The sequence below is a fragment of the Primulina eburnea genome, chromosome 14 (genome assembly GCF_022965805.1).
Source record: "Primulina eburnea isolate SZY01 chromosome 14, ASM2296580v1, whole genome shotgun sequence".
Lineage (NCBI taxonomy): Eukaryota > Viridiplantae > Streptophyta > Magnoliopsida > Lamiales > Gesneriaceae > Primulina > Primulina eburnea.
In genome coordinates this window covers 320955-348871 of record NC_133114.1, presented here as the reverse complement: position 1 = coordinate 348871, position 27917 = coordinate 320955, and the positions used below count along the sequence as shown (strand labels likewise).

The following is a 27917-nucleotide window of genomic DNA, read 5'->3' as shown; positions in this document are numbered from 1 at the left end:
TGATTTGATGATGATTGTGCCCTTGAGATGAGTTTATTATTATATCGAAATGATGATATTGATTTGCATCATTACATTGCATATTGAGCCACTTTTTGATTCAGATTTAATATGACGGAGGTCGCCTTGATTTATTGATTTGTTGGACGTATGAGGTTATAGTTGAGTTAGCATAGTGTATGCGGAGGTCGCTGCTATGGCCTGAACACTATCTATAGGCACACCATAGTCCTGGAATTGTAGAACACAGCACCCCACCCCGAGCGGTTGAGTCGGTGGATGTTGCTGGGTGATTCTATTCCCTTGGGTAACCTATGACCAAATGATTCACTTGATCTTGAGATTTATTGATAGCCCACAGCTTCTGATCATGCATTGCATTATATTGCATCTCTATGAATTTATATGAACTATTTGTAAATTTTAATTCTCATATATTATTGATTGTATCATACTGGGTTTATACTCACTGGCATGTCGGCTACCTCTTGTTTTCATGTGCTTGACGGTAGGTGAGGCGAGGCTTGGGATGCCAGAGTCCAGTTCCAGGCGAGGAGATACGAGTTAGAGTGGGATTCTCGGGTCTTATGAGCTATTTGATGATGTTGGGATTACTTTTGTTCACTAGTTATTTTGACATGTTGAAAATTATATTTCAAACATTTGAGACATTTAAATTATTTTGACGATGTTTATGTCAGTTGGTGAACAAGAAATTATATTTTATTAAATCGTTTGGTTTGATACATTTAAAATTATTAGTATTAGATATCGGACCCGGGGCCCCACACATATTTTATAATATGAGATGAAATACTATTTTTAGTATTCAAATTATAGAAGAGATATTTTGGGCTCAGTGTAACGAAAATTTAAACTCGTTTGTTCGTTGTGAGTAATTAACCCTATCAGATTGTGTTGTAATAACGATTAGGAGTTAAGGGCCCTACACGTAGTACTGTAATTAAAATACCTTTCATGATCTTAAAAGCATGAGCTTAAACATAACGTGTCAAAGCATACACGTGTCCATAACATGTCCCATCATGTCAATATATACATGTTCATTTTCTTTATTTGAATTCAAATAATTAGTGTTGACTTTCGTATCAGCTCTAGTCGATGTATCTATCTACGTATAACAATGGTACCCGGCGGTGGGGATATCAGCCACAATATTACCCATCCACTAAGCCTTGGCCTTATATGTTCGTGTTCGTTTTCGTGTTTGTATTAGTCACAACAAACTCTTATCCTTCAAAACATATCATCATATTCATCAATTATAAAAAACATGCATAAACGTAAATTTTCTTAAAATCAAGCATGCAACGTATTTGTCATATTTTCATAAAAATTCATGTTCATAATAAACATATACATTTTAAAACATGTAATTTTTGGTTATCAGGACAGTGTCAGGACTGCTAACTCGATTCGAGTGCAAAATGATCATTTTGCCCCTAGAAACTCTAATTGACTCTTTTACCCTTAGATAACAAAATTTCGACCCAAAGCCACCCGAACTTTTTTAAACACCTCAAAACATTGTTGTAATCCTTCCTTAGACCTAACCTCGAGCTTGTTCTGTAACTTTTACGATTCGTTTTAGAACTTGGACCGGAGTCCCGGTTTTATCCCGAATCAACCCGAAACTTAACCAAACTCTCTTAAATTTTAACCACCACTTATTTACAACCTACCAGTGTAAGGCCCAATAATTTGATTACCGTAATTTGAAATGATTTGTGTATAATTACCGTAATCTGAGATTAATCTGAAATGATTTATTGATTAATCAAGGTAATTATAGACGGAACAGAGTGGACCGGAAAAGGTAAGAAAAGACGCAAAATGTATGTGCAAGGAGGTGTGCTCACGCACATGCGCGACGTGATGCACGAGTCTTGCGCGGAGTGGACAGAAGACCCCGCGCATATGCGCGGCGTGTAGGCGCGCATATGCGCGAGGTGTCCAGTAGCCTAGGAAGTGATCGGCGCATATGCGCGACGTGAACGGGCGCATAAGCGCGAGCAGTGCAGTGAGTTCTGCGCACATGCGCGACGGAAGGCGCGCATATGCACGAGAGATGCCGAGACACACGCGCCGAGAAATTGTGTCTCGCGCATATGCGCCGAAAGATGTCGCGCATATGCGCGAGACGTGTTACTTGAAGGACCAGGCCACTTGCCTTGCTGCATGCGTGGTATATATATATATATATATATATAAACATGCATATTTCTTCAGAAGAAAGAAAAAGGAAACGAAGGAATCGAGAAAAGTTTTAGTAAGGTTGTAGAAAATCCTTACGCCTTTTGTGAGCAATCCGTCCGTCTGTTTTCGAATCCGAGTACAATACCGTGTTCCTAGCGACGACAGCTACAACTGGACGTAAGTTTTGTTACGTTTAGATATCGTTTGAAATTATGATGTTGTCAGAATTGAATACGAATCATATATAGTGTTTCTGATACAGTAGACATCGTATATTTGAAGTCAGAATGAAGAACGGACTGTTTATGGAATTGTTATGATTTTTGGATTCAATTTGACTGAGATTTCATATCAGATGTGTATTGTTATTGAGAGTATGAGTTGCACCGATACTGATTACGAAGTCTGGTATTATATTTGTGATGTTTGTACTGACGGGGTTATCGTAACTGTATTGTTATGCCGTCAAAACATCAGTTGATTGATATTGATCAGTTTCAGTAGTGACTTCGATTATATCGGGATATTATCGATATGGATTAAATTGTATATGATCCGATATTGATCAGTTTAAGTTTTGATTTGAGTATTGATCAGAACAGGTTCTGAATTGAGTTATATATTGATATTGTGTCTGTTCGGTATTGTTATTACCAGATTGAGAATGGACAAAGTTGAATTCAGGACTTCGTCTTCGTCAGACCGTGAAGATAAAGCTATAAGTCAATGTGTATTGGGAGATCGACTTGAGTCAGTTTGGACTTGAGTTTCCCTAAATCACATACTTTACTTTATTGCATTGATATTTGCATTAATTTGATTGATGTACTTGTTCTCTTGATTTATAGATAGCAGGTATTAGAAGAGTAATCTTATGACAGAAGTGCCTGTTAGTGGTGGGATCGCCATGGGCACATTGCACGATGTCATAAGATAGTGTATTAGCGATAGTGACATAGTCTATCACCGGATAATTGGCTATCGATGTGGATAGAATTATAGCTCCTTCTATTACTGGTGATCGGTACCGTATCGACGTGGATAGAATTATAACTTCTTCTATTACTGATGATCGATGTCATATCGATGTGGATATAATCGGAGTTTCTTCTATTATTGGTGATCGATACTATACCGATGTGGATAGAAACATAGATTCTTCTATTACTGGTGATCGATGCTATATCGACGTGGATAGAACTGGAGTCTTTTCTATTACTGTTGGTTGATATGGAATGCCAATTTCTGGAAACCGGGATCCCTAGGCTAGGACTGAGTCTAGTCTGAGTCGTGGAGTCACGAGCATTGTCGACAGTTTGATATTGATTATGTTTCAGCTTTTGATATATATTGCTGTTATCTATCCATGCTTTTATGTTTATCATATGACTGCATATTTCGTTGATTTATACTGGGATTATATTCTCATCGGAATTATCCGGCTGTTGTCTTGTTTGTATGTGTACTTGACAACAGGTGGGACAGGTTCAGGGTCCAGAAGATGAGGAGAGATCGTGATTAGAGTGGAGGCTCCGGACTTGGATTAGAGATAGAGTTTGGACATTTGAGATTAGTTATTAAACCTTAGTCGAATAAATGTATGTAGTACAGGACTTGTACTTTTATACTGAGATGTATTTACGTTTTATTTCACTACGTTCCGCATTTTAAAAAAAAAAATTAGACCCTGTCTATTATAATTGATTATTTAGTCCCAATGATAATTAAGAACATGATTAGCGTCCGGATCCCCACAACCAGCCCCTAAACAACCTAAATACCAATTAAGACCCTCGAGAAAGACCATATAGCTGCTGGGAAATTTTGCACGCTAGAGGACCAAACCCTAGTTACAATTACAAGCTAAACGCTTGACCCTGCACCTAACCAGCTTGACTCGTAAAAAAGTGTGAAATGATGGAGAAGAGGAGTTTGGAACTTGAAAGTTAATTTGTGATGTTCGAAGACTTTTTATTTTATTTTATATTGATATCATATATTTTCATCGTGATTTTTTTAGATTTTCTTTTTTTTGTTGATTAATTAATAATTAGAAATTACTATTAGATTATAAAGTTAGTATTTAAACTAATGAAAAATAAATATCATATTTAGTCCAAGTTTTATTATTATGTGTTTAAAATAAAATATTAATATTGTTATGTGTTTTGAAATTTTTTATTTTTTTTTTAAATTAAAATAATAATGTATTAATATTGTGTAGTAAAAATTCAGACCGGGTTTGTAAGATTGGTCCGGGTATTGGTATAGAGTTTCGGGTCGGGTCAAGATCATATTGAGAATTTTTTTTAATACTATTGTTTCAACCTGACCTGAACACACCCGTATGGATACACCTAGTCCTTCTAATTCATCTTCGATCAAAATCAAGTAATCTAGGGATGTCAAAGAATCGAGTTTAGGTAGGATTAGATATCTCTTTCTTTATCCTAACTTGTTATATTAATCTCTTTTCCTATCCCCGTAAAATATTCAATTTCATCATCAACCTCACAAAAATCGGATGTTTGGATATTCATACTCTACCCAAATATTTTATCATCACCTACAATTGTATTTTCTCAAATTTGAATTATTTCGAGTAAGCTATGAATATTTACTAGAACAAAAAAAAAAATTAAATATATAAATTAACAAATTAAACATTAAAAAAAACAAAATATTATAAATAATTTATTATCACGTCATTGTCCTACGAAAATAACATCACTTTTATGTTAATAAGTTTCTTTATTTCGTTCAACTAATATCATTAAACGAATCAGTGGGTAGATTACTTGCTGTTCAAAGGATCAAGAACTATCTAGGTTGGAATATGAAGCGAGGTAATCAAAAGATGGAGCATGGCAAGTCTATATGCTATATCAAGAGTTCAAAGGGAGCTATTGTTTTTGGTATGTGTTTGGGCTAAAAATAATTTAATTACAAGCCCAAGTTAATTCTGAAGCCCAATTAAATAAGCCCATAACAGACTAATTCTTAATCGATTCAAAACTGATCACTGAGCGCGGAAGAGAAAAATAAAGTGGGAGGATAGTTAGAAATCGTGGCATTAATGGAGCAGATAGTGGAGATCATGGGGGAGTGGAGAAAACTGCACAACAGTCGGAAGAAAAAGACATCGGCAAACGCAACAATGGACACACACACACAACTCTACACAGAAAAATCTGCAAAAAAAAAGCTCTCTGCAAAATTCAATCTTCAAGCACTAGTTTTTAAGTTTTCCAGCAAATTTCTAGCACTCTACGCTTTCTCGTTTTAGATTTCAGCAACAAGTTATTATATTTTTCATGTCTTTGATGAATTCCTACAGTTTTGTAAATTCAAAATCATGTCAGGGATTTATTTCCATCACTTTCCAATAGTTTTTCTTTATTTTGGCATCGCATTTGTTTTAGGAGACTATAACTGACGGTCGAATTTAGAATTCACGTCGCTTGAATATTTAGAAGTTAGATTTTATCATTTTCACATAAATCGGTGCATTTTCGCACCTGGCACGCCCGCAACACCAAATATTGTGCAAACATATTTTTGGCACGCCCGGTGGGACCCGCACTATGGCGCCAAGGAGAAAAGAAAACGTCAACCAGGAGAGTGGAGAGTCTCTGGCTAATCAAGAGGGAACTCAGGTTCCACAGCCAGAGCAACCTACTGTTGAACCACATGCTGAAGAAGTAGATCTGCAGATTCCTACTACATACGATCAAGTTTCAAACAAGGTGATGGAAGAGTTAACTGCTATAAAGATTGAGGAAATATCACTGGCCCTGTCCAAGGCAATGGCCGACTGTTTGAAGACTCTACTGAGTAGACCGAATTAATCTACCAGAGGGGAGCAAAATACCACCGTCAAAGAGACTGGTCAGGGAAGCGACCAAGTCCATGAATTCGACCAGGGAGTTGGAAACTCAAGGGCTGGCGATCCTCGCCGCCCGGAGTTCACTCTTCCGAATCAGCCAGAAAGAAGGTATACACCACATCACAAGAGAGAACAAACCTTAGGAGGGAGGGCTCAGCCATATCCATATTCTCATGGAGTGGGGAGCTCAAAGAAAACTCAAGTGTATAGCGTGACGAATCCTCTATACCAACCAGAAGCTTATGATGACATATCGCACATGGATTATCAAGGAATGGATGGGGGCTTCCCAGGAGGTAAAATTGGTTTAAATGCAGGGTTTCAAGCTCGGGGGGCAAATCACTACCATCACTCACTCCCAGCTCGGAACATGCACGGGATTGATCCAGAAATGGTGAAAGAAGCTGTTCAAGAGCTGTATGGGCCGGCCTTGAAACAAATTGGCCGCCCAGAGTTCCGCAAACCCTATCCAGACTACATAGACATTAATAACCCATATCCAAGGGGTTATAGAGTTCATGATTTCAGTTTGTTCTCCGGGGAAGATGGCCAGTCCAGCATGGAACACATAGCCAGATTCACCATTCAATGCGGGGAGTTAGCCAACTTGGAGAACTTCAACAATCTAAAGTTGCGGCTATTCCCAAATTCCCTCACTGGAACCGCATTCGCTTGGTATGCCTCACTCCCCAGAAATTCCGTGATGATTTGGCAAGAAATGGAAAAACAATTCCACATTCAATTCTACAGAACAGAACCAGAAGTGTGCATTGCCGACTTATCGAGAATCACTCAAAAGAAAGGAGAGTCCGTGGAATATTTTATCGACAGGTTCAAAAAGATGAAGAATAGATGCAAGGTGTTCTTACCGGAGACAGAGTTCGTGAAAATGGTACAAAAAGGGCTGGATTTTGAACTAAGGAAGAAATTCCAGGGAATGGAGTTCAGGGATTTCTTCGAGCTAGCCGCCAAAGTGGCTGAATACGAAGAACTCTTGCGGGAAGAGTCCTACAAGAAGAAAACTGTTATGGGATCTTATTATCAGAAGGTGGAAGATGTGGCATTGGCAGAGATGCAATCGGCCGGGTCTTGCACAGTTCCCCTGCTAAAAAAGAAGCCAACAGAGAAGAACAACTCCCAACTCCCCAAAGACATGCAGTATACATTCGATGTATCAAAGACCGAAGAAGTTTTCGACTTCTTGGTGAAAGAAAAGTTCATCACATTCCCGCCTGATCACAAGATGCCACCTACAGAAGAGCTGAAGGGACGAGAGTATCGTAAATACCACAACTCCTATAATCATGCCACCAAATCTTGTTGGGCGTTCAAGAACATTTTGCAAGATAGAATTAACAAGGGAGTTGTGAAATTCCCCAACAAACAAGAGTCTATGGCGGTGGATGATGATCCTTTTCCCCCGGTAGCCTTGGTTAATGTGAATGTGACAGATTTGAGGGATCTTCTCAATGAGAAAAGAAGCCGATCCTTTGCAGTGAAAGACCGAGTAATCAAGAAATACTGGATTCCAAAGGGTCAATTGTTTGAAGCCCATGGAAGACATAGTGCCGATCAAATACGAACAGTTCAACCGTGTTTCCCCAGAAATGTTGGTGAATCCGCGGCCTTTAGGCCGAGGAATCAACATTTCCTTGAAAGACCAGTGGTGGAAAAACAATGGTTTAGAGGGGAGTCATCTTACAACCATCGCCAAAGGTATTCGGACAAGAGAAATGCATATGAATTTGAGTCACGAAGGGTGGAAACTAGAAAATTATCAGCCGATCAAGGCAGAGAACGGCGTTCATACGAAATCCCAAAAGGAAAAATGATTGAGAGCAGTGGAGTAAAGCCGAGATACGTCCTTCCAGCCAGAGGGGAGTTCAGTGAGTCTTGGAGAGTGGCCCAACACAAAAAGTTCCCTAGGCCACCCACTAGGATACAAAAGAGACGACTTTTGAGAGAAAGAGCTGTGGCAAGAAGAGAGGAGTCCGTTAAGTTGAAAAATGAATCCACAATTGATGTTCCAGTTTCCAGGGAGCCAGTGGGGAGTAAGTCCAAGTTTGGAAGATCCGCTACTGAGGATAAGTTTGTTGAAGATGATGATGATTTGTTAAGCGAAGAAGATGATCAAGCAAGAAAAACAATCAATTTTTGTATTGGAGAATTTCACATCACTGTGGATTGTGCCACAGGAGTGGTGATACTACCCGAGAGATTTAAAATGATGGAAGAAGAGAATGGGGAGTTGATGCCCCAAGGATCAGTGCAAAAGAAAGAGCATGCAAATAAACTCTCTGAAGGGAGTTCGAGAGTGATTATCTAGGAGGGCCACCCAAATAAGCCTCAACAGGTGATACTTGAGAAGCCTACACCGGCCATGACCAAGCACATAAGGCCGTTGTACATCAAGGCCCATGTCAATGGAAAACCAGTGTCTAGGGTCTTGATTGACAATGGCTCAGCCGTGAATGTTCTTTCAGTAAGGATGTTAAAAAGTCTTGGCAAAACTGAAGAAGATTTGATCCCTACTGAGGTTTCTGTTGCTGCGTTTACCGGGGAAACCACCAAGACCATTGGAGTGTTCCCCGCTGATGTTACTGTAGGGAGCATGTCGTCTTTATGTGCATTCTTTGTGGTGAACTCCTCCGCCAACTTCCAAGCATTGTTAGGCAAAGATTGGATCCATGCAAACCAGTGCATCCCATCCTCAATGCACCAACTGTTGTTATTTTGGAAAGGAGATGATGTGGAGGTTGTAGAAGCTGATGGACAGCCGTTTCAAACAAGTGCAAGTGCAGTGGAGGCCAGATATTACAATGGGGATTTTGGGCCTATCAAAATTCGTAGCAATAGCAAGAAAGAAAGTCCATTATACATGCAAACACCAACTCCAAGCTCGGTGTTGGAAAGAATCCTTAAGCCTATTGTTATCGTGCCGCCTAGGCCGATAATTCAATCCCTTATTGAAGAGGTTGAGGATTGAAATGAACCAAAAAGGAAAAGAGGTAGCTGCAACCTCTATATGGAAGGCACATGTGCAGCAGGTACTGAACAAATTAGAAGAAGAGTTAAAGCTCACCAAACCAGACAACAATGAGGAATGAAGAAATAACAGAGCAGAATGAGAACATTGTGCAAACAACAGAAGAGCATGGAAGTTTTGTTTTAATATAAGAGTAGGCTTATTGGCCACTTTTGTATATGTGTAGTTCTTCATTTTGAGACTTAAATGTGATGTGGGCCTTGGGGCCACTGATGTAAATATCCGTTGTTTATGGTTCAATAATGAGACTGATCAAATGAAGTGGGCCAATAGACCACTTTCATCATTTTGGAGGTATCTTGTTTCATTAGGGAGTCGGGTGAGGAAATAAAAGCAAGTAGAGAGGCTCATCTTCAGGGGGAGTTGTCCTTCTTCAGTGGGGAGTTGGCCTTCGGGGCCACTTTTGTATATATTAAGTTCCTTATTTCAAGATGTCACGTGATGTAGGCCTTAGGGCCACTGAAATAAATATCTGTTGTTTATGATTCAACAAAATAAAATTGATCGGAGAAAGTGGGACAGTAAGCCACTTTCATTATTTGGAAGACCATTTATTTCACTAGGGAGTCGGCTTTACGGCCACTCATTATATATGAATTCGGTCGATATTTCCAATGTTTTTATGTTTCCAGAAATCATGGTGAAGTAGCCTATACAGCCACTGCATAAATGGTTGCTTGCATGTGCAGTGACAGACCCGTGGCCATTAGGCCACTTAGAAAAGGGCAAGAAAGAAACATACCGAGCGGGGAGTTGGGCTCACCGAACGCAACATCGAGTAATAATGAAGAACAGAAGAGAACAAGGACGTTATGCGGACCCCAAGATGGAAGAAAAATAGGCTAACCAGCCATTTTTGTATGTTTTTAGCTTCAGGTTGTGAGATTTTGTTTGAAGTAGGCCTTAGGGCCACTAGTGTAAATATTTGTGATGGTTCAAAAATAAAGATGATCATTAAGTTGACCAGGAGGCCACTTTTATCATATTGGATTCATTGTGTTTTGATAGAGAATCAAAGAAGAGGATACCCTCGAGTGGGGAGTCTTAAGCCAACCTATGGTTTTGATTGAAACTGTTGGAATGAATTGGGTTGAGGGAATTAAGAACGAATATAAACTCCTTCCCAACATCCGATACACAACATCACATTAAACTCATCCTCATACCACATCCAACACCCAATGACCACAACACCAAACCAACAATCAATAGATAAGAAGCGGAGCCACCGCATGCAAGAACAGTAAGTAAACGTGTATGCGGGAAAGGGGTCCAACTGAAGTGCAAATACGTGTATGCGGGAAAGGGGTCCAACTGAAGTGCAAATGCATATACGTGTATGCGGGAAAGGGATCCGACTGAAGTGCAATGCATAATGTAAAGGATAAGGGAGTCGTCTTGAGTGATGCAGCATGTAAGGGCACATAAGTTCACGTAAGAGTTGAAAAGGTACCTGTGGTTAAGGAAACTCCAAAAACATCACGGCGTGAATGCCGAATGCACCATAGGACTGAGGCCAACCCATGGCCAATTCGCAATCCACGCTACCTGCTAAGAATAAAGACGCCACATCCCAGAAAAGAATCAGTACAAGACCCTGGTACAGGAATTCAAACCCTCTTCTCGAAGACCTCGAGATTAACCATACAAAGCAGGAAGGGTAAAGATCGTACTCCCACCAAGACAACAAGCAATGTTCAGGTGATTATTGTCACACAAATACGAATGAGATTGCGGTTCAATGTTCAAAACACAAAAGATATATATCAAGTAACAATTTAATCCAAGAAAGAAGAAATATTACCAATAGCAGTAGAAGGCGGCGAATTCTTGGGAGTTGTTGGTTGGGCTGAGGATCCCACGAAGCCTGTCGCCGTCAATGATGGGGTTAGCACAGGTGAATCAAAAACAGCCGAAAGGGAGTCTAAGCAAGCTGTAATGGGCGCGAGACCATGGCTCGAAGGGGAAATAGCAGTCGACCCTGTCAAAGTGGACGGGCTGAAACTTAGCGGGACGCCCGTAGATGACGCAGAGACGACAAGGAAGGGATCGAAACCGGCAACGGAGCCAGTGAACACAACGGGCTATGGCGCAAAGGAGGTGGCTTGGCCAGAAATGGCTCCCACGGCACTGAACTCATAGGAATGCGCAGGAGGGGAATCGTGAGCCATATAGCGTCTTTGGGCTGCGATAGAGAGCAATCGACATAAAAAAAAAAAACAGCTAGGAGGAGCTTGAGAGTCGCCACGGTTGAGGTGTAAGGCTGGCGGAGCGACGGGACTTCGCAGTGACAGGGGAGAGTAATCGGACAAAGGAGCGCCGAAGGGGAAGAAGGAAAAAGAAGATCGTGATTTGAATCTGTGGGAGGGAATTCTACTGGGCAGTGAAAAATTCATTAAGGAATTGGGCTTGGCCCAACAAATCACAAGCTCACTCCAAAGAAAATGCTCACGGGCCGCTCCAAACAAAAGAATTAAAACTGATTTATATACAAGCATTTTGGCCCAATGGGCCAATGCTTGCGGGGGGCAATTGTTTGGGCTAAAAATAATTTAATTACAAGCCCAAGTTAATTCTAAAGCCCAATTAAATAAGCCCATAACAGACTAATTCTTAATCGATTCAAAACTGATCACTGAGCGCGGAAGAGAAAAAGAAAGTGGGAGGATAGGTAGAAATCGTGGCATTAATGGAGCAGATAGTGGAGATCATGGGGGAGTGGAGAAAACTGCACAACAGTCGGAAGAAAAAGACATCGGCAAACGCAACAATGGACACACACACACAACTCTACACAGACAAATCTGCAAAAAAAAGCTCTCTGCAAAATTCAATCTTCAAGCACTAGTTTTTAAGTTTTCCAGCAAATTTCTAGCACTCTACGCTTTTTCGTTTTAGATTTCAGCAACAAGTTATTATATTTTTCATGTCTTTGATGAATTCCTACAGTTTTGTAAATTCAAAATCATGTCAGGGATTTATTTCCATCACTTTCCAATAGTTTTTCTTTATTTTGGCATCGCATTTGTTTTAGGAGACTATAACTGACGGTCGAATTTAGAATTCACGTCGCTTGAATATTTAGAAGTTAGATTTTATCATTTTCACATAAATCGGTGCATTTTCGCACATGACACGCCCGCAACACCAAATATTGTGCAAACAGTACGTAGTTTGACCATAATCTGCAACATTTTAACAACAGGAGTAGGATTATACACGAAGCATTACAGTTTGCATCATTACTCTCCATTGAGTATCACTTCTCAGTTTTTCATTCAATTCTGTATTACAGGAATATTCAGGTTCAAAAAGATCCATCCGCTGCCGCTGTGCGTGGATGACATTTCGTACCAAGATTTCCCGCCAATTTGTTGCTCATTCTCTTCATGGAACTTCCAGAGACCTCTTCGATCGACTCTTATTCCTTCTTAAAAGCTGCAAAACAATCAGGTTAGTGGAGCAAATACACTCCCAAGTGCTTGTTAACTCCATTCCCATGCCCATGCCAAATTTTTTACTATCTAAAATCATTGACCTCGAAGATTTCAACTACTCGACCCTTTTCTTCCCTCGAATCCCACTCCCCAACTCGTATGCTTTCAACATCATGATCCGGGGCCTCACCACAACGTGGCAAAGATTCAATCTTGCCTTGGAATTTTTTGATAGGATGAGATTTTCAGGAATAAAGCCCGATAATTTCACGTACCCATTTGTGTTCATTTCTTGTGGTTATCTTTTTGCCTTGAAAATGGGCGGAGCAACCCACAGTGAGGTTGTGAAAAGTGGGCTGCTTTCTGATTTCCACGTTGCTCATTCTTTGATCACGATGTACTCGCGGTGTAGTGAGCTGAGCTATGCACGGAATGTGTTCGATGAAATGGAAGAAAGGGATTTGGTGTCATGGAATTCCATAATATCCGGGTACTCAAGGTTGGGATTAGCTGCGGAGGCGATGGAGATGTTTGAGGAAATGAGGAAGGGAGGATTCGAGCCTGATGAGATGACTTTAGTGAGTGTTCTTGGGGCCTGTGGAGACTTGGGGAACTTGAATTTGGGCAGGTGGATCGAGGAATATGTTATGGCGAGGAGAATGGAACTCAACTCCTTCATTGGGTCTGCTTTAATTAACTTCTACGGGAAGTGTGGTGATTTGGACTCAGCCAGAAGGATTTTTGATTCCATAAAAAGGAAAGAAGTGGTCATTTGGAACGCAATGCTTACTGGGTCGGTCTACAAACTTATTCATTTTATTTTTGTTATTGCTGTATTCTTGATCAACGTTTCTCTATTGCTGCGAGCTTGATGCTTTTTTGTTCCTTTTCCTTTTCCACCTGTGGTTTAAAACAGATATGCACAAAATGGATTGTCGGATTCTACTCTTTCGATGTTCACTGTGATGAAGGAGACAGGGACAAAACCTAATGAAATCACTCTAATTGCGGTTCTCACTGCTTGTGCTTCTATTGGTGCTTTGGAAATTGGAAAACAGGTCGATGAATACGCGTCAAAGAATGGATATGAGCATAACATTTATGTTGCTACAGCTTTAGTTGACATGTATGCAAAGTGCGGGAATTTGGACAACGCATCTCGAGTTTTTGAAAGCATAGCCAAGAAAAACGAGGTCTCTTGGAATGCTATGATCTCTGCGCATGCTTTTCATGGAAGAGCACAAGATTCCCTTTTCCTATTCCATCACATGTTGGAAGAAGGAAAAACTCTCCCAGATGACATCACATTTGTGGGGGTACTTTCTGCTTGCGTTCATTCTAGGATGGTGGATGAAGGGTACCGATTATTTGATTTGATGAGCTCAAAATTTGGGCTGACTCCAAAAGTTGAGCATTACTCATGTATGGTCGACCTTCTATCTCGTGCTGGACGGGTTTATGAGGCTTGGGACTTTATTCAGAAAATGCCACAGAAACCAGACGAGATTTTATTGGGTGCATTACTTGGTGCATGCCAGAAGCTCAAAAACGTTGATATTGGGGAAAGGGTCATGCGGCTTCTTTTAGAGATAGAGCCTTCAAACTCTGGTAATTATGTTATCTCATCGAAAATATATGCTGATATGAAGAGGTGGGATGATTCTGCTAGGATGAGATTTTTGATGAAACAGAAGGGTGTTACTAAAACTCCAGGATGTAGCTGGATTGAGATGGATGGTGACCTTCGCGAATTTCATGCTGGTGACTTGTTAGTTGAAGATGCACAACAGATTCACCAAGTTCTTAATATTCTATACGAGGACCTGCTTATGGAAATTGATAATGTGGATGTTGAACTCCAAATTGAATATGCTAATGTCATAAACATATAAGGTACCAAAGCATTTAACTCCTGTTTTGGTACTTGAAAGATGTCTCTAAAAGCTACTACCATAGACGAACCAGCTTTAGTATTAAGTAGTGTCATTAAACACTTGATCATATCAAGTTACAATGTACTAAATTCAACTCATTGAAATTTATCTTACTTGTTCGGATCAAACAATCAGTGTTTGTGTGACTATAGTTTTGATGTATGCTAATCGTGGTGTTATAAGCTATAAGGAGCTGAATTAGGTACTATGGTTTTTTTTAGCTTTTTTAATATTTGTTTTGCAAAGTTTACGAGTTTACACAGTCTAAATCCCCTTGATCAATCAAACAAGCAAAATTAAAACAAGTAAATGGATGCAAAAAAAAAGTAAATGAAAGTGGTAAAGAACAAAGGATTTATGGAGGTTCGACAAAACATGTCTACTCCTCTCTATGGATTATAAAATCCTCAACCCTTGGTTGGATCGTAGATGATCCATGATGGGTTTCTGGAACCCTTAAAAATAATCTTTTCAGTTGGTTGCATATATGTTTATCTTTCTAAACCTTTGAAAATGTAACAAACTTAGTTTGCACCTTTTTTACTGTTAATACACAGTTGTAGGGATCTAATCAAGTTTTTTCATGCATCATAATGGTTCAAGGACAGTGCAAGCTTGTATCTGGTGGAGTATTGAGCTTTGAAGCGAACATTGTCAGATTTTGAAATATTGGCATGAGAGCTTTTAATGAGTGATTCTGTTGCCTGTGAAAATTGAGTTATAGGCTACAAATGTGTCAGTTCTTTTCCTTTGCTGAGTACTGTTACACTAAAATAGTATATTTTTTTAGTAAACTATAATATAGTCATTAATTAGAAGCAAAAGTTACAAATAGCGCGCAAGTGATCTGCACATGAAGAAAGAAAAAAGACGAAAAACCATATCAAGTCAACGACATATGTAATTTCAACTTCTCACTAGGTCTGAAATCGAGAAGTTCTTAAACTCTGCATGCTTATTTGTCTAGGTAGATGCCCGAATTTAATCTTGTCTCAACATTTTTCAACCGACTTTTCTAAGCGGTAAAAAATCCGTCTACTTCGTTCCAACCATACTGACAAGCAAATACAATGAAGAAACACATGGATTCTTGCCCTGAATTCTCCCAGAATCCTCATCTGGTTAAAGTTAGTGGCCTCTTATCTGATGCTTGACTTATATAGGAGGATTCTGGGTTTATGAATTTGCTGTCAGTATATCAGCTAGAAACAGTTATATTATATTTGGGTAAAAGTGTTTCCGTAACTACTCTGTCTTACTGCTTCAGTCTTCATTTATCTGTGTCGTCGATATAAATTTCTAGGTGTGGCGAGGCTTGGATGTTACTCTTGCATTGTAAAAGACTAAGAAAAATAATCCTTGTTAATTTTCTTTGTCTATTTTTTTTGTTCATGCAAATGGAAGTGAGCATCACCTCTCTGCAGTACTGATGTATTCCAGACCTTGAAATAAATGCGCTGAGAATATTTTGCTTGCTAGTCAACATTGTTTACATCAATCTTCAATACCGCAGAGGATTCTATATCAAATACTTCATGGTATTTGTTGTTGTCATTCTCTTTTTTTTTGATAGAAAACTAGAATATTATATATTAATAATGAATTGGTTTACAATTGATCGCGGATAAGAAATCCGCTGTCAACTAACTCCAACGTAATCATATTCTAAACTGTAAGGCCGTCAAAACTAATGGCCCGACCTAACAAACTTCCAATCTCTAACTACATCTGTTACACATAAATGACCGAATTTTTGCAAGCTCGTCGTCCATTTTGCAATTCTGAATTTTACTTTGTCCCATACATGATCGACCGACTCTTGTTCATCTTCAAATATTCTTCTATTTCTTTCCAACCATAAAGACCAAAAAACCCCATGAATAATCATCTGCCAGAATTCCTTCAGTGATGCTGGCAGTGGGCATTCGGAGTCAGCATCTAATAGATCATTAGCCTGATTCGGAAATGCCCATTGAACTCCCATTTCTCTTTGAACTTTGATCCATATGCACCGAGCGAAAGAGCAATGTATTAGGATGTGGTCCTGGCTTTCTTCCTCGTGTCGACATAAGCTGCACCATTGAGGCCATAGAGCACAACTCCTCCATCTTTTTTGCATCTTGTCACATGTCGGCAGCTTCCCCAAAGCGACGATCCACGAGAAAATCTTAACCTTTTGTGGTACATTTACTTTCCAGATATATGTGAAGTAATTGAAATGTGGAAATTCTGAATTGTTGAAAAAAGAGCTGTAAAAAGACTTGACAGAGAACAACCCCGACGAATCCCCCAACCAAACTCTATAATCCCCCAAACCTAAATTCAATCTAACTCCTTGTAAGACTCCTAACAGAATGACGAACTCTCGTAACTCCTCGTCGTTTAAATCTCTCCTAAACCTAATATCCCAAATCAATGAAGAGGAACCCCCCGTGTTAGAGACCTGATAGAAATGACTGATCGTTTTATTATTTGTGGTAGAAATACGAAATAATGAAGGAAATTTGACCATAAATGACTCCCCTCCCTCCCAGATGTCCTCCCAAAATCTTATGCGATTACCCTGATTTGGCACCCCTCTAATTAGTTGGTGAAAAGACTCGTAAGACCGAGAGATACACTTCCACATACTTTTAAATGTCGTTTTCTCCGCCAACCCCAGATCCCACCCATTTTCATTCAAACCGTACTTGCTTTTGATAATCTTTTTCCACAACGTTCCCCTCTCTGTCGAGCATCTCCACCACCACTTTCCTAGTAGTGCCTTGTTTCTGAGATTGATATTCCCCAATCCCAAACCTCCTTTTTCCTTTGGTTTACACACCTGTTTCCAACCTACCACATGACAATGTTTATCTCCTTCGTCACCATCCCACAAAAAATTCCTCATTAACTTTTCCAATTTTGCTGCCACATTCTTCGGTACTTTGAATAGGGACATAAAATAAGATGGCAAGGCGCAAAGGACGGACTTAATCAAAATGAGACGCCCACCTCTAGATAGATAGGCTTTCTTCCAGCTGGCCAATTTATTCGACATTTTTGAGATAACAGGTTCCCAAAACTCCATCTTTGAAGGATTTCCTCCCAAAGGTAAGCCTAAATACCTGATCGGCCATGACCCTTTTAATCCCCCAAAAGTAGCAGCCATCTCATCCACTTCCTCATCCGGGTAATTCAATCCGAGCACAACACTCTTCCCCATATTTATTTTCAATCCAGATCTAATTGAAAAACTTTTGAGAATGTTTACTATGACCAACAAGTCCAGCTGTGAGCTTGCGAAGAAAAGAACATCATCTGCGAACTGTAAGTGTGAGATTTGCAGCTTATTCTTTCCAATTTCGAACCCCTTAAACTCATTAGCTTCCCTCGCCTTATCCACCATTCTTCCCAACACATCTACAACAATATTGAAAAGAAATGGTGATAGTGGATCCCCTTGTCGTAGCCCTCTTTCCCCTTTAATTTTCCCACAAGTTCTCCCATTGACAAATATCGAGAAAGAGACCGTAGATACGCATCCCCTAATCCACCTCCTCCTTCGCTCCCCGAATCCCTTTTAAGTAGTGCAAGATCTAAAAATTGCCAGTCGACATTGTCATATGCCTTTTCTAGATCAACCTTAAGCACCCATCCCTTTTTCCGCTTTTGACGATATTCTTCCACCATCTCATTCGCGATAAGACAACAATCAAGTATCTGTCGTCCTTTGATAAATGCACATTGGTTTTCTGCTATGGTGTTATCCAAAACCCTTCTCAATCTATTAACCAGAACCTTGGACAGAATTTTATACAAGCTCGTGACCAAGCTAATAGGTCGGAAATCCTTAATCTTTCGCGCATCTTGTTTCTTAGGAATGAGACATATGTAAGTCTCATTAGTGATTCCATTCACGATCCCAGATTCATAAAATTCCGTGAACACCTTTGACACATCCCTTCGAAGTGTATCCCAATTTTGTTGGAAAAATGCCAAGGTGAATCCATCCGGACCCGGCGCTTTTGTTCCATCACATTCAAACACTGCCTTTTTAATTTCTTCCTCGTCAAACTGTTTTTCCAGTATCTCTGCTTCATCTATGTTAATCGGTGCCCAATCCATGCCTTCTAAACCCATCCCCGTCTCTCCTGATCTTCCTCTTTCCCTGTCTTCCTTCGAGAACAATTTCTTGTAGAAATTTATAATTTCAAGCTCAACTTGTTTTTCTTCGGTGATACATCTACCATCATCCGCTTCCACACTTTCAATCAACGCTCTGTTCCTTCGATTATTTAATAAAGCATGGAAAAATTTTGTGTTTTGGTCCCCTTGTTGTAACCAATTAATTTTCGCTTTTTGGCTTTGAATCTGGAAATTTGTGAATGTTGCTTGTTCCAGTTCGCATTTTACCACTCTTCTCTCATCATTCAATGCCTCTGTCCAAAGACCAGCCGATTCAAGACCCTCCAGTTCCTTGATTCTGTTGCTCAATTCATGGATTCTAACCCTTACATCTCCGAAAACTGCCTTATTCCATTCTGTTACCTCTCTTTTGACTATTTTCAGCTTCTGCATGAATTTGTATCCATCCCACCCCTGAGCACCCTCTTTGTTCCACCAAATCCTTACTAAATCCTTGAATTTTCGATGAGCAAGCCATGCATTTTCAAATCTAAATGGTGCTGGTCCCCATCTCAGCTTAGTTGTATCTAGCAAGACTGGGCAATGATCTGATGTGAGTCTTGGGAGCACCGTTTGTCTGTAATTTGGAAATAACTTTCTCCATCCGTCTGTAAATAAAAATCTATCCAACCGACTGCAAATTGGGACTACTCTGAAATTTGACCACGTGAATTTTGCATTTAGCAATGGTGGATCAAAAAGCTCCAACTCGTTTATCAAAGCATCAAAGCAGGACATGCTTGTAGTCATTGAATTACTGTTTAGTTTTTCTCCCAAATTCCTCACCACATTGAAATCTCCTCCTAGACACCAAAATTCACCACATATTGCTCTCAAGCCCGCTATTTCATCCCAAAACAATTCTCTGGACCTTGGCTTGACAGGCCCGTAAATAGCGGAAAACCACCAACTTATGTCATTTAAATTAGAAATCTCAATCGAAACCGAGAACTCCCCAATCAGGTTGCTGAGGACTTTGACTATTCTTGGATCCCACATGACAAGAACTCCCCCCGATCTACCCGCCGATGGCAAACAAACCCAATCAACAAATCTGGATTTCCAAACACTTGCCACAAATTTAGTATCTATCTTTTCACGTTTTGTTTCCAAAAGAATCACAATGTCCGGTCTTTCCTTTTGAATTACTGCCCGTATTAGTTGTCTTCTCCTTACCGCCCCCCCTCCTCTGATATTCCAAGCGCAAATCTTCATCTAAAACAATTTGGACCCCTCGAAGTGGAACCTCTTTCATAACTGATTCCGCATTGAAGTCTATACATTTCCCTCTTCAAGCGACCCTTCTACTGCATATCTCTTTCTCCTACATTTTCATCTATCCCAACCCCTGCCCCTTGTTGTTGTAGGAATTCCTTAACCTCCCCCTCCTTCGGCGTTGGTGTATCTCTGGTATTACTAGACTTTTCATCAACATTACCTACCCCACTCCCTATAAGACCACTAGACTTACCCAAGGATATAGAAGGAGATGATAAAATTGCATTTAACGATACGTAATGATATGGAAGGGAAGATTGATTACCGTTAAGTATCTGTCCCATTAAAGGTTTCATATTTTCTCGTGGATCATCGTTTAACTTGCTCTTTGTATGCGTTGGAGTTGAGAACAAAACCTCCAAATCAACAGCATCATCTTCAACCTGTTCAGGTTCTTCTGAAATGAAATATCCCACACTTTCTGAGTCGATAGAATCAAACTCTCCTTCTAGCAAATCATCATGTGAATATCAAACTCAATGTCCTCCAAGTCTTCCTTCTCCTTCGCTTCTTCTCTGCTGCACAGGTACTTGGCATGAATATTTTGAGTAACACTTTCCGGTACTATCTGTGACTCAGATCTCTCAACCTCTTCTGAATTGCTTCTTCGGCGATAAGTTTTCCAGAACTGCTGAGGTTTGTTATTGTTTAAACCGATACCCGGCCGCTTGTCGCAATTCTCAGAGTTTTTGCTTTCCATGGATCCAATAGAAGAGCTTTTAAACCTGGTTACAACTTTAGGATCTATATTCCTTAGAATTTTCAGCACCTTTCCTGCCTTCATTGATTCGGATATCCTCGTGGATGTTTTTTGTGATTCTTGTGGAGAATTTTTCCCCTGATTCGCTTCTGAAATGCCCCTCCAGCTCTCCGGCCCACGTACCTTTGTTGTTGCCGCATCAATCTTTTCTTGCAAATGTAGGTCCTCGAAGTTTGTGTTCCCCATGTTGTTTTTGTTATCCCCATCTTCAAACCTTGCTAAAGTATTGTAAATATTATTGTTTCCCCAACCTGCCAATATCTTCTTGCCATTTACGACTACTTGAGCATAAGTCTGCTTTTCATATTCTTCGTAACCTTTAGAATCGAATGTTTCCACCCGGATTCTAATCTCTGTAGGTCTTCCTTCCAATGGTATGCTCATCTTTGTTTGAATAAAACCACCTTCAGTTCCTTTCACCTTAATCCTCGCTGCTCCCAGCATCCTGAAATGAAGAGTATCGGGGCTGATGGCCAACAATCCCCCACAAAGATCCCCAATAATTTTAAAATTAGTTGGTGACCATAGTTCCCAAGGTAATCCTCGTATCCATATCCAACTATTGCAGCAGCTTTCAACGGAGTCCGATGTATTAATTCCTGTGGACCAACTATCAAATTCCAAAGACACTCGTGAATCGAAATATCCTTTCTTTAAGTTTATGTAGAAGGTATACTGTTCCGCACTCAAGGGCCACCATAGAGCTTTGTCAGCTTGAAATGGAAATAGCTTAATGTTTGATGTCGTTGATTTCTGGAGAACTTCTTCGATTAGCTTCCACGAAGAAGTTGCTCTGCCTCTGGTAACGATAATAGCCTCCTTCCAATTCTTCTTAACTTGCCTCTTATTACTGACATCAGAATCTGGGTTAAGATCTTCTCTGCTTTGCCTCTCCTCCAAACACTTCTTCTGTTGATTCATTCCCGACATTGGATGATTTTTGCCGTAAATAGTTCCTTTCTGAGCGAATTGCCTGTGATAATCTCCTGTTATCAGCTTGTCCAGTGCCTTTGATAATTTAATCCACCCGATTGCTTCTTCTTCACTTGGTACAATAGTAATGAACTTTTTCCCCAGCTTGTTGAACTTAGACAGTTCAATAAAACTTCCACGTTTATTGTTGAACCTCTGTATCGTGAAAACCGCATTCCTTCCCCTGAATCTGCGAAAAGACAAGGCTGCTTGGTTTAAGTGAATATATTCTCTGAAGGTGAGACTAATCCACCTAGCCTCGTCGCGATTAAAGTCCAGCATATAGCAAGCATTTCTAGTTCTTTCGGACCACCATATAGATCTGCCATCGGAGCTCGATCTCAGAGTGAACGTTTTAAAATCGATCTTAACTGTCTCATCCCTATTAATAGATCGTGAAGCGACATAACCATCCCTGAAATTTGTAAACTTATTTGCGAACATGACGACCCACCAGCTTACGACTCAAACCGGGAAAAAGGCGAATTTTGAAAACTGATAATTTCAAAATTTTGAATTTCTGATTTTTTGAAAAAGGAAAAAAGAGGGTGGACCCGCCGACGGCCGCCGACCGGCGCCGGCGACGGTGGAGATTGAAAAGGAGAAACTCAGAGGTTTAAGAATCTGGGTTGATGAGGTTGGAATCCAAATGGGAAGAGGAAAAGGGGGGAGAGATTCTCATCATGTACTTCATCGAAACTTGAAGCCCCAAAACTTGCTGATAGTTCAAAGTACCAATTCACTAAAACTTGCAAACTTTGGATTGGCCAGGGCATGTATTCTTGCAGGACTCTTACACATGAGGTGAATGTTTTAGAACTTGATAGTTGTTATGCTGTTCTTAAGTGTGCCTACATCAATTTTCAACTTCCCTGGATATGATCGTTCATTTATATTTGCTTTGTCTACATAGTTTCATCTTTTGAGAATTTTCTATTTAGTTATTCTTGTTGATTCTACAATTTAAAATGCTTCTATTAGCTTCTTTGTTTTCTCTTATATAAGCTGCTCTTGCCAAGATGCAACCTGTGGCAAACATGTTCAATTTCGTTTCCTATTAGTCATCTCTAAACCAACATGTGAAATGAATTTTCACCTTAATGAGTGAATGCAATTTATTTTCTTGAGCCACTAATATTTTTTTATGCAGGTTGTGACACTGTGGTACAGGACTCCAGAAGTACTACTTGGATCGCGCTTCTATTCCACTCCTGTGGATATATGGTCAGTGGGTTGTATATTTGATGAAATGGCGAACCATAAACCGTTGTTTCTCAGGGACTCTGAAATGTTAAAACTTTTTCAAATTTTTAGGTGATACGACTATTGAACAATATTTCTCTTCTTGTGCTTGTCCCTTCTTCTGATGTCACTCGTTGATAATCTGAGAAGAGTATTCTTAACATGCTAACATTATTCACATTTGCTATTTGATTTTCTTTTTGGTGCACAATGCATATAAAATGATACAAATATTTCCCTTCTCATGTATGTTTTGCTTAGTCGCGCAGGCGGTTTACTTGCATCTTAACTGTTTAAGATAAAATTTCTCTCGTCTTTTTTTTTCATCCATGATCCTTCCTATTTTTGAGGGTGGACTTGATCCAAATATGATTAATCGTGAAAATGTTATTTCTACATATTCAGTTTAAAATCAAATCATTTCTCAAGACTTGATTCCGAAGAATCAACTTCTATTCTTAAACTTGATTGACGTAATTTATTATTTATCTAATGTTTCTGTGATCCGTCATGTAGAGTTATGGGCACTCCAAATGAATATGTATGGCCTGGAGTGTCTTCTCTGCCTGATTTTAACCGTACATTTCCAAAATGGCCAGCTAAGTGATTGGAGTTGGAGCAATTTTTATTTCATGCTTACAAAACTCAAGGGCACGTAAGTTTTAATTGTTACCTTTCTTTACAGGACCTTGCTACCGTGGTCCCAAATCTTGATGCATTTGGTATTGACCTCCTTTACGTAAGTTCTTTTCCGTTCGAAGATGCAATTAGGTTGATATAAAATAGAGTTTGGATGCAATTAAGTGGCCTTTAAGAGATGATCATTCAGCGAAGTAGCTCATTTTTTCACCTCTTACATAAACTTAAATGAGAGGGCCTGGTCAAAGGTCTTTGTACTGCTTAGAAACCATAAGAAAGTAAATAGATCAGATAATCTGATCACCGATGAGTATTTCCTTTTTCAGAAAATGCTGCATTATGATCCCAGCAATTGAATCACAGCCAAACTTGCACTCAAGCATGGATACTTTAAAGATGTTGGATTGGTTCCCTGATTTGATTCACTTCATCCTGTCTCAAATGTTTGGTGGTATGTGACATCTCTTGAATTTACTCATGAAGATAGATTTGTGTGACGGTTTATGTTTTCTTCCTTTCAAACTCATTGAATATATGGTTCAATTGATACTGAAGCAGTGTAGGTCAATTTCACTTTCTCAAATTCCCTTGTGTCATCATGCTATGGTTTTCCCCCCCATTTTTTGTTGTTTCAACTTAAATTATGGTTATCTTAATTATGTTTTCCTGGGATTGATTGATCTTGTTTTGTGTTTTGAGTAAAGATAAGAGGAGAGTACATTCACAACGAGGGATTTTTTCTTCATGATAGAATGCTATAACATTGTATGATATTCGTGATGTTTTCTGATTTTTCTTCTCTAAAAATTTTAGGTTGGAATTTGACCTTATTTTGAAAAATCTCGAATTTTCCACTTTTTCACCATTTATTTACTAATTGCTTTTAGTGGAGACTGAAGCTGCAAATTTGTCTGAGATTTTGATAGATTATTAAGAAAAATTAAAGATATTTATACATACAACATGAAACTAAACATTATATATATATATATATATATATTTCCAGTTCGAAGATAATCCTTCTTCATTGAATCAATCATTTTCTGGAACCACATTCATTTCTTTGACATCATAATCTCTTTACAAAGTTAGGATATAATTAACGTGCTTCTCTTGCTATCTGAAATTTGACAAAAACAAAAATAAGATTTAAAAAAAAATGTCATACAAAGGCAGACTCATTATTTTTAGTGGACGGGTGTCTTGTGGTGTGTTAGTAGGTGATGTTAGCATGAAAATATTTAATTTTATTTGTGGGAACACAGAATTAGATATTTTGGTAATTTGTTTGAGCCTATCGATTTAATGTAATTTGAGGAAGAAACTACAATGAAATTTAAAGAATTTTTTATTTGATCGGATTCATCTTCCATAAAGCATGTACCCTAATTGTTTTACACGTTTTGTGTGATGAAGCATTTTTATATAAAAATTTGAAAGACTTGGAGATAGCTCTCGAGCTTTCTTTTGTCGCTTTACTTCTTGGAATGTCTTCATGCACCTGCAATAGATACATGAATTGCATGCCCAACATTAAAAGTTTTTCAGATATTGCTCATAAATAAAAACTGAAGATTCATTCTGAATCATATGTGAAATCATGTACCATCTTTTCGAAAGACAAATAATATGTAAAACCCCGTCTAAAATGATATATCTGAGAAATATAAGTTGGGTATTTAGTGTGTTAAAGGACAAATCACGATCTTAAATAGATGAACTGGTTAAATATATGCTCCACAATCCCATATGTATGATACAACCGTACATATGGGTTTTATTTAATATTCAAGTGACATGCATACAACAAAAGATCCAATGCTTTGCTATATATGATGTATATCAGCTGATGGAGTTTAGACTTAATTAGATGAAATATTGTAATTATCATATATATGAAGATTGAAGCTGGCATAAAATACCATGCCTTGCAAAGTTGCCAGCCTTGCGGCATATTTGTAATTGTGTGCATTCTTTTTTAACCTTCTTTGCTCCTATCCTGCAGGAAAGAAGAACAATCACGCTTTTAAATCTAAAAAAATCTACCCATTTTCCAGAATATGATTTATGCTTGGATTACCTGGAGCTGCTATTTTTGAATTTATGCATAACGTTGTCTAGTTTTTCAAAGTCAAATGGGCCATTATTCCTGTCAAAAAAATATTTCAAAATTGTATTTACAACCATAGTTCTTGTCAAGTAGTTAGGCTTTTATAGTGCAAAATTTGAGAATCACATTCGAGATAAGCTCACATTGTCAGTTCAATGTTTTTTTTTTTATAAATCGAGCTGAATCCGAGTAGAATAGGTTTACCACCTCTTCTGTAAAAATAGTTTTTTCTTCGTCTTGCAGGTATCCTTAAATCCCGAGTATTAACTTATAATTAGTTTATAGATGCATGTGGCTTAACAATATTATTGTATGATGGTTATCAATATGATCATGAGTGAGTGTATTTGGGGTAAAAAATGCTTCCAGATATTGTTTTAATGGAGAGTTGAGAAGCCTGCTTTTATAAATATGAATGAAATAAAATATTAATCATAAGCTTCTTGTAAAATTAATCGAAATGAAATCTGTATCATATTGGTTTGACATGATCGAATAGTGTTTTTCTCATATAGGCAGCTTGACGTCACAATTGATTTCTCTCCATTTACAGTAAAAAGAATTACTTAGTAAAGTGATTTGTTTTAATATATAGATAGATATATTAAACTAACTTGTGCGCTATTTATAAGAGAGACTGATGTATAATTGAGACAAAGACTCAAGGAGGTGGTCCACATTTCTTCGTCTGCTAAAATTTTACTTTTTTATCCTCAAAATCATTGTTATCCATATCAACCCATGTTGTGTAATCGTTGGATTGTTTGTAAATTTTTATGTTGTCTTTCAAGTGTAAATATATGCAGTTTTGTAAGAAAAGGAGATACCAAAAGAATCTTAAATGATGGGTGCTTTGGCTCATAATCGATAAGCTATTTTAGAGAGAATCGGAAGGAACAAGGGAATTAAAGTAAAAAAAAAAAAAAAAAAAAAAAAAAAATTAAAGTGGCTGGACAACCTTTATTCCTTGTTTTATGGTGCATCATTGAGCTTTCCATCCACACCTATACATACATACATACATACATACAAGTTTATTAATTAACTATTATATATTAATGTCCATCTTTGTATAATAAAACAAACATAGATAATCATATTGGGTTGTTTTCTGTTTTATTAAAAAAAGATGTCGATACGAAATCCGCAGAGGATGAGACAATCGTCGCTATTGCTACTCGGCATAGTGAATGTTCCTCTATATCACTACCTTCAATCAGTTAAAAATATATTTTTATTTTGAGCTCTATCTAGATTCATTATTCCAAAATATTTTCTCTGTCACACAAAAATTCAAATTCAACATCCCTTTCCTTTTCTTCACGTATTTGTATATACTGAAAATAATGCATTTACGTTGCTCGTGGAAAACATATGTTGGAGTAATTAGAATTCGAAACAAATCGACAAAATATAATTATAATAGTATTGTAAATTTTGACAATTCATGTTAATTACACACATATGTAACTCATTTGGAAAAAAATATATATTTGTTTAATTTTTAAAAAATGATTTGGCTACTCAATTTTTTTCTCATGTTTTTTTATAATATTGGTTTTTTTTTTTCATTATTTGTCGTATTCTCTCAACAAATGCATATATTTTATTATAGTATTCGGTTACTACAATTTTGTGGGCAATCAATGATCTGCAATTTTTTTTATTTTTTATGATGTTGGCTATTATTTTCTTTCATGTAAAATGACAATCATTGCTATTGAATATTTCTAATTTCCTAGTCACCTTTAATTTATTATACATTTATATTTGATAACATATAAAGTGTATATTATTATAACAATCTATCATCATATAAAAGTATTGACGTACTGATAAAATATATTGATTGAATGCTGTCATTTATTTGTAATTTATAATTATAATATTTTAAAAAATAAATAATCTTTTTACTGATTCTTATGACATCTATTTTAATATTTCTTATTAACTCACGCATAATGAGTATAATTAAATTGCTAATGTCCTATGTTACTATCTACAGAAAATAATATCTTTAATTTTCTTAATTTTTAATATATCTTCACAAGATAATTTGTGAATCCTTATTTTGAGAAAAATCCATTGCATTTATAAAGTTTGAATGATAAATATAACTTTTTAATATAATAAATTTAATTCAGAAACTGAATTCATTGTATGAAAAACAAAAATTCTTCCTCCATCTCTATTTTATTGTAAAACTCAGAGTTCATATTTTTTCCCTTT

General features: G+C 38.1%; 1 protein-coding gene and 1 pseudogene across 19 annotated transcripts; one reads left to right on the top strand and one right to left on the bottom strand.

The window, feature by feature from the left end:
* Positions 1-5009: 5009 nt before the first annotated feature.
* LOC140811434 (pentatricopeptide repeat-containing protein At2g34400) lies at positions 5010-25853 on the top strand. Of its 19 annotated transcripts, XM_073169313.1 has the most exons (9): positions 5010-5132; positions 12445-13379; positions 13503-14479; positions 15925-16064; positions 22363-22501; positions 22848-22921; positions 23456-23542; positions 23625-23678; positions 23905-25853. In XM_073169313.1, exons 1-3 carry the CDS (start codon positions 5082-5084, stop codon positions 14476-14478), a joined length of 1962 nt encoding a protein of 653 aa, XP_073025414.1. In that variant the 5' UTR covers positions 5010-5081; the 3' UTR covers position 14479; positions 15925-16064; positions 22363-22501; positions 22848-22921; positions 23456-23542; positions 23625-23678; positions 23905-25853. The 19 variants fall into 19 exon arrangements, with proteins under 19 accessions (XP_073025414.1, XP_073025417.1, XP_073025418.1 ...); XM_073169316.1 differs by lacking the exon at positions 22848-22921; XM_073169317.1 differs by lacking the exon at positions 23456-23542 and having other exon boundaries at positions 23625-23661.
* LOC140812357 (histidine-containing phosphotransfer protein 4-like) lies at positions 25466-26542 on the bottom strand (annotated as a pseudogene).
* Positions 26543-27917: the final 1375 nt, after the last annotated feature.

Coding starts and splice junctions, on each gene's coding strand:
- LOC140811434 (XM_073169311.1), top strand. CDS start 5,082: ATGGCAAGTCTATATGCTATATCAAGAGTTCAAAGGGAGCTATTGTTT. Junction 5,133..12,444: donor AAAGGGAGCTATTGTTTTTG/GTATGTGTTTGG, acceptor TCTGTATTACAG/GAATATTCAGGTTCAAAAAG. Junction 13,380..13,502: donor TGGAACGCAATGCTTACTGG/GTCGGTCTACAA, acceptor GGTTTAAAACAG/ATATGCACAAAATGGATTGT.